Raw genomic sequence first — 8,214 nt, 5'->3', positions numbered from 1 at the left:
TGGGAAGTAGTAGCTTGTACGATTCTTTGTTGGAAACCTCCAGCTGTACGATTCTTCGTTAGAACCTCTGGTGTACGGTTCTTCGTCAGAAGCATGTTGCTTGTTTTTTAAATAAGTGCATTTATCATGAGCTTAATAATATTTTTATTCGAAAAGTATCACACGCACTTAGTATTACATTTAGTAAGAAAACCATGCAAGAAAATCAAGATAATCAGGAAATCCAAGCAAAGCAATAAATTATACAATAATGGAAAAAACTTTTTAGTTTACTCTCAATACAGAAATGCGCAAATATGCCCTACGTGGCCTCATACCCCATAAGAAAGCATTGGCTGTGATGGTGAAAAATACAAACTGCGTGAATAAGCCATTAATCTAACGCAGGTACCATTTATCGCAAAAAAATCAGTGTGTCATTACTTTGAGAATTTTGTAATATTTCAAAATGTGACTAATTTGGTAAAAACATTGCAAATGAAAAAAAACGACCTTACGACTTTATTTAATTAAAAAGGAAAAGCTGAGAACCCAGAAATTTTCTTATTGGTGTACATTGATTAAATATACTTTGATGTTGATTGCAAATAAAATAATTGTGATACTTAGTGTAAATTTAGAAATAACATGTTTTTCATGCTAGAAATGTATGAGGATATGCTTTAATAATAAAACGATAAAAAAAATTTAGATATAAATAAGACTTTTATTTATGACAATTGACTTAGCATCTTTTTAATCGCAGCACCTTGTTTCGATCATTGAATTCCAAAAATTATATTAGCTCTCGAAGCAAGGTAGAGTAATGGTATCCGTATTTTCTTTATATTTTTTTACGAATTTTTCATCAACTTATATAAACTCATGGACAGCTAACAACGATTTCTTTTTATTAATTGTATTTTTTTTTTTCTTTTCTTTTTTTTTTTTTTTTTTCTATTGATGAGCTTGGAACTACAAAAATTGCTAAAAATGTTATTTATACTTTTCGACCAAGGAACATTAAATAAAAAAATGACATCGTTATATTCTTTTATTTTCTGCATATTCTTTTTTTTCGATTAGAAAATAAATTATTTAAAATTTTAAAGTTCTTAATTGTCTATACTTTAACATCTGGCTCATTCCTTGAAGGAAAACGAATATACAAGACGTCATCGGAGTGAAATCCTGCCTTAATTCTTTCCAAATCACACTGATCTGGAATGTCAAACGTCATAGAGGCTTCGCTTAGTTGATTTTTCCTGGTAGCCTGAACTAATATCGATTTCCCTCTGACCTGAAAGATGACATCATTGTTCTAATTAACAGGTTAACTACGACGAAATTTGTTGGAATAGCTTTTTGTTATGATCAGATTATATATAAAAATAGTGTTGGGGCATAAACGCACCGGCTTTGTTTGTTATTGAAAAGACAGTTAAAACTGATAGATTATTTTGTCTAATTTTGCTTGTAACTTTCTTTAGGAGCATTGTATTGCAGAAGTATCAGAAGATAATTTGTTTTTTTTCGATAATCTACCAAAAAGTGGTGCTAAGGTTGTCTAACACCTATTTTTTACAAAGTGATAGCGAAAGACGCTATTCAAAATTATATATTAAAATTATATTTATCTTTTCATTCTTGCATATCATTACTTCAAAGTTAAGAATTCCGTATTTTTTTAAGAAATCGTAAGCCATGCTCAATAATTTTTATGTAACATTAAAAATGATTTCAAAAAACAATTTATTATTTTACAATTTATTTGCCTTAAACCTTATAGTATTGCTGCATCAAAGTTTTCAGATGAATTTTATTAAGGATAGCGAAAAGCTTCAATGTTGAGACAAACTTTTTTTTTAATTTTGACCTTAATCTTTTATAAAACTAAATTTGTAATAAAAAAAAAATATTATCATTTTGACGACTCACATTTGAATGTGTGGAAACCAATTTCACTTTATAGGATATATTTTTACATGAAGAAAAAAAAAAATTCAACGACATAATTCCAGCAACAGTAATTAAAAACTCATTTTTACAGTTACACAGTTAGTAATTTTTACATAAATTAACAGCATAAAACCAACTGTTATACTTGAATACTTTGACTTATTGTACTGTTTTTCGAACAAAAGGTTGCATGCATTTAGTCGTTAATGCATAAAAAAAATTAGATTTTTTTTTCCACGTACGAAAATTTAAGGTTCCCTACCAATTACTTTGGACCACGTTCCTGTAAAAAAACCCTTATTTAAGGTGCTGTCTCTTACGGTGTATCTTTTTAATCAGCTTTTTCTTCAGTTACCAGTTTGCATCCGCTTTTTTGTGAAACATATTTCTTGTAAATATAAGAAACGATGAGGAAAAAAGTGCAGTTGCATAAAAATAGTAATCAAGGATTATCGTTTAAATATCGTAGCAAGAAAAATCGTGCAAGTATAAACATATGGCTAAATTCATTAAAAATACTTTGTCTTGCATGCACGGCACGACCAATCTACAAAGCACCAGCGAAAAAAAAGTATTACTTGAACAAAAGGACTGACTTTTAATAGTACTCCGTAACTTACTCCGTACTTAAAAAAAAAACGGTATCTTAAAACCCAGAAAATAGAGCATAAGACAGTTAAAATCGTTAATAGTAACATTATGAAAAATAATTTCAAAAATTTTCTGTACACAGACGAGAATCATATTAGTGAAAGCAACAGTGATGATTTTCCCAAATCAAAAAAACGAAAAATGTAGAATATCGTTTGTTATTTGTACATGTATTTCACATAATATGACGAAATTTCAGATGTATTGGTTTTAAATGTATGTAATTAAATGAAAAATCTTTTTAAAAAAATGTAGTGAATGATCATAATATGGTTTTGTGTAACGATATGAGTTTTGTATTTAGCAAGCAGACGACCAAATGCATAGTACGTCGAAGTTTTCAGGTATTTATATATATATATATATATATATATATGTATATATATATTTTTTTTTATAGTAATCGTTAATGAACGTAACAAATACTAACTCAAATCAATAACAAGAATTATTCTACAGAAATGAAACAAATTGTTTCAGGTTGGAAGACAGTTGGAGATAAACCATTATTATCACAAACTCTTAATAGTTAACATTAAAAACACGTTATAGCAGTTACATATTTTTCAATTCGTATGAAAATTTACTCCATTAAGTGCAATGTGTTGCATACCAGTAAAATGAACTATGTATTTGAAAATATCTACAATTTATTTATGTTGCAAAATTGAATCTTCTCAAAAATTGGGGTTGAAATTAGAAAGAAAAAATTGCTTTTTCCACCACATTAAAATTCTTAGCGTTCTTCATGACTTTTCGTTCTTAGATTTGTTTCAGCCTTTCTGTAGGAGAAAAAAATTCATACCAAAGGTATTTAATTATTAATTTTAAAGAATTTTTGATTGTAAAATCTTAAAATTAATAATTTTGCAAAATTAAAACTTTGAATAGCAATTTTCGAACTTTTTTGCTCTATAACTGCGCGAAAAATAGGTTTTCTATTGTCTGACTAGCAGCAATCAAAAGATAATCAAATAAAGATCAAATTATTTTGAGCTATTTTGACACTGTGATGAAAACATAGAATTATAAATAAAATTCAGCATATACTTTAGTCAATTTTTACTACTTGTTTAAATACGAAAAGAAGCTGGTGTATTTATGCCCCAAAAAAAAATTTTTATGTGTCATAATTATAGTACAAAATTTTTTTAATTACTCTTGCTGTAGTAAAAAATTTCTTATTTATCATTTTTCGTGGCTTTATCTACCTGCTTAATAGCTTATTCAAGAGATTTACTGCATACATTTTAATTACACTTTGTTACAAGAATTGCAAAAGTTAAACATTTTCTCTACTCCCGGATTATACAAAAATCTTAATAGACTTTTTTCCTTAGTTCGAGGACAACCCTTGCAAAACATAAAACGTTTGAAAAATAAATAAAGAGAAGAACAAAGAAAATTTTTTTGATACTTACCATGACCTTAATTGTGTCTTTGTCATATTTAGCGCGACCAAACTCCTTCTGGAGGACCTTTTTTTATAAAACCACAATTTTGTTCAGTTTTGAGAAAGAATCTTAGAAAAAATTAAGTATGGAAATGCAATTTTAAAATCCCCATACCTTTTTGCTATCAGGTAAAAGGCGATGATCTTTGCTGCGTTTCAGGTCCAATTGCCTCGTCTCTTCAGTGGCGTTGCTGGTACAGGTTATTGGATGAACCTCACGGCCACAGAAAGAGACGCCAAACTTCTGAGACTCTTCATCATTCCGCATAATAAAATCCATCTTCTCATTTTCCTCATTATCGGACATTTTTCTTCAAATATTATGATACAAATACGTTGCTGCTGGTTGAGGAAAGTCTTTCAAGCGACTGATAAACAACGATGTGGCTCCTAATGTTGCTACTGTATGTGTCACGTTCGTGATATCACTATCGTTTATAATTAATACCTGTTATATCACGTACTCAATATTTTCGTGGCTAACTTTGTTAATGATACATGCTAGTGTGCGCTTAGGTACGGTCTTTGTTCTAGAAAAATGTCTAGTAAACTATTGTCTTGAACTTTAATGTTTGATGAAACTGTGCGTATCTGACATTACTTGATTTTATACCTTCAATAATTACTGTTGGAGGATCTGTATAAAAAGAGTTACCATGGAATATCTCAGGTGCGGGTGAGTGTTGAAAACAAAGGAAATATAACTCGTTCAAATCGTCAACTTTACAAAAAGCCACCTCAGTGTAGTAATAACGGATGTTCATTGCTATCAAATTTATGTACAAAATTTCTTGACACTACTTTGACAACGAGAAATGTCGTATTTTGTAGAGAAACATTTTCGATGGACGTACATTGTCACAATTCTTTAAAGATAAAATTGCAAGAGACGAGAAGGAAGTCTGTCTTCTTTGAAAAAGAAAACGATGTCAAGGTGTTTTTATAATACGTGAAAAAAAAGGAAGGAAAAAGATGTTAAGCCATACTTAGTCGAGTGAAGCTTGGTGAGGAATTTCTTCGATTGCTTTAGGTTATCTCTTTGTAGTAGAATCCTTTGTTCTTTATAAATACTAGGACTTAAACAATGCAGATTTTTACAAATGAGAGAGAATTAGAAACTTTGTTGCATTATTCCCATGATGTATCCTGGTAAAAAAATAATTTGTTTACATAAGACAAAAGAAAAAAAGAAGAATCTACAAAAATCAAGTCTTCATTCCAATACAACTTACTCGCTGTGGTACACAATCTTTAAAGACTTTAAGCTAGCAAAGTCTTGGAGCTAGCAAATTCTTTTACAATAGAGCAGGAAATATAATTTTCTTCCAGCTAAACGATTAAGCTTATCAAGTCACTTTTTGAAACTTTCTAAAACTATTTCTAAGACTAAAAGTATTTCTAAAACCTTAGGTAAGAAACTACATGCGAAAAATTCAACTATTCTGGCTGTATACTAAGGAAAGAAAATAGTTCACAATATGCAGTCAATCAAGGAACTTCGAAACAAGTAACTCGTCTACTAAAAATAATTAACATCATTAAAAATGAAAAGTCAAGGAGTTGTCTCAACTGAACGCTTAGAGTAAATTGAACAAAGCTGTGTTTTCCCAAATACTGAGGCATAACTTTTTTCTTTTTTTTTTTTTTTTTTTTTTTTTGTTTGTACACTACATTAGGTCTCCAATGTATGGCATACATGGCTTTCATTCTGGATATGCCTCATTGTAGAGAAAACACAGTAAAAGCAATAAAACGCATATATATAGAGGATTTACGAAACGAGTGTAGTAAATTGCAGTTGTTATAGCTTCTGTTTTTATATCGGGACGTTGGTAAGGCATATCTCATGTTAGTAAAAAGAATTAAAAGACCTCTTGATTTTCTGTTCTGTTTACATTTTTTTTTGCAGGTGGGCTTTCGTATAACAATTGGGTGATACAATATGGCATAAATTAATTTTTGTACATATAGGATTCCCAATTCTCTTTGGAAAGGAGAAGATGATTATGTACCACTGAAACCCATCGTGTACGTAAAATTGCTGCATCAAATCTCTCGTTATCAACGCTAATATCGTACCTTCATTTGTATATCCAGTCGAATAAGGCAGGATGTTCCAGCTCGACATATAAAATTAACAAACAGTTTATAATCATCTTTACATAAATATTGACATTAAATATTAACATGGAGAATACTTTAAAAGGCTTTTGCGACCTGCTAATTAAAACCTATATATTTGAAACTTTGTTCAATAAGATTGGAATCATCAAGTAGGAGACGATAACATATTTTCTACATGCATTTAATACAAAGACTTTGAAAGCTACTTACATCTAACACGAGTTTCTTAACTTTTTCACGATAACCAACATTTTTTCTAAATTACAATTAAAAGATTTATTTTGAAAGTATTTTTATTTTCATTTAGAGAACATGCTGTTACAGTTTTATTACAGCCGATATAATGTGACGTCTCAAATTACGGCTCCGTAAAACTAATCTGACTTTAAGCAAACTTTGGCATCGAATATTTTGAGAGTTTCCTAGATGGCAGATAAAAATGTTAATGCTATCTGAGTAATAACTTTTTTTTTTTCGAAAAAAATTACTTTTCAGTTGTACAAAGCTTGTGAACGAAATCAATTCAAATTTCTGGCTTTTTGAAAAAAAGGCCCACCCTTTTCATAGAATTTAAAAGTGTAAGTGTAAGAAAATTGTTAAAGTCCATCAAATGACGTGGTTCTCCTTAAAAATAATATCACCATAAAAAATCATTCAACGACTCCTTACCATTTCAAAAAGCTTCGAAGTCCTAATGAAAATTCAAAACTTTTTATTTTTCCCAAAGAGTTGTTATCCCTTAGAATTTACACTTTGTTAAAGTAAGTAACGTTAGGTTTTCTATCATTTTTCACATACCACCTCTTTTGTAACTCAACAAGTCCTTTCAAGCGCGAAGTAAATCGAATCTGATTTCATATCACGTAGGTATTAATTTACATGTCTTTACCAAACGCTCATTTTCTATAAACCATCTGCGAGAAAATCTCTCTATTGTAAACATATTGATATACGACACACACAAAATCAATACATAGTTTGAACACTCGTACATAAAATATTAGAAGAAGCCAAAAATATCGAAAACTTGTTGGTGGTGGGGGAAAAAAGCACTTGGTCGAGCTTGCGTTAACCCAAGTGGGGTAGGAGAAAAAAAGCTCGAGAGTCGAAGTTGATTGGCCGTCAAATTTGGAGAGTAGGAGCTAAGGTAGACGGTATTGGCTGCGAGTAAATACGTGGCCTCACAAAACATTGTAATTGGTAGGAGCAGTGGGTTCTTTCCATGATTGATTAGTTTGGTGTTGTGGTGGTGGTGGTAGTCACGATTCTGGGGATGGCTCAATGTATAATTTGTTTCATACTGTGGTATTGATATTGAAAATCTGTGACTTACATGATGGTTTATTTTATAGAATATTCTTCGTGGTACGCAAAGAATCATACAGAAGTTTGAATAGGAACAGAAAAATACAATAATTTTTTAAAATTTTATTTTAAATAATCTTGAATAATGCTCATATTTTTGTCTGATAGAATTGGTTCGACTTCGATTCTATAGTTATTTATGATTTTAAAAGAATCCTTTGAATAATGGTATTTGGTACATGATATTTTTTAATGTAACTGCAAATAACATTTTATAAAGAATTTAAAAATACAAATATTAAATCGGCTTTTGTACGTGTTACTGGTTATTCTAAGATTATCTACAATCTGTACTCCCCGTACTCATAATTTAATTCAAAAAATTATAGGAGTGTTATCTTTATCTGCAAAAAAAATCAAAATGAAAACTGGTACTTCAAAACATAGGCTATAGTAAATTATCTATTGTTATAATATTTGTTGATTTTATATAAAAATACAGCTCATTAAAATAAAAAACTAACATATTACCAAGAAGTAATCGATTGAAGTATACTCGGTACTTATAAAACTGTCACATTTATCATAACAACTAAGATAATATCAAAGTTTTAACTTTAATATTTTATACTTTATTGACGATGTAATAAAAATAAGCTTTAGGTAAATTTTTATGTTAGTTAATTAGATAAGCTTTTAATAAGCTTATCAAACAATTCGTGAAAAGTATGTTATCGTACAGC

The 8,214-nt window shown here is 29.6% G+C and overlaps 1 protein-coding gene across 1 annotated transcript; it reads right to left on the bottom strand.

The window, feature by feature from the left end:
* Nucleotides 1-998: 998 nt before the first annotated feature.
* On the bottom strand, nucleotides 999-4,424 carry LOC149375221 (uncharacterized). The gene is made up of 3 exons (XM_089590066.1): nucleotides 4,158-4,424; nucleotides 4,011-4,067; nucleotides 999-1,279 (listed from the first exon to the last, which is right to left on the bottom strand). The coding sequence occupies exons 1-3, from the start codon at nucleotides 4,347-4,349 to the stop codon at nucleotides 1,103-1,105; spliced, it is 426 nt and encodes a 141-aa protein (XP_089446192.1). The 5' UTR covers nucleotides 4,350-4,424; the 3' UTR covers nucleotides 999-1,102.
* Between the last annotated feature and the right edge of the window lie 3,790 nt (nucleotides 4,425-8,214).

Source organism: Copidosoma floridanum, unplaced genomic scaffold, assembly GCF_036245765.1.
Source record: "Copidosoma floridanum isolate Cflo_tuat_1 unplaced genomic scaffold, Cflo_Japanese_pri ptg000011l, whole genome shotgun sequence".
NCBI lineage: Eukaryota > Metazoa > Arthropoda > Insecta > Hymenoptera > Encyrtidae > Copidosoma > Copidosoma floridanum.
Note: the sequence above shows the minus strand (reverse complement) of the source record. Positions and strands in the feature narration are given on the sequence as shown.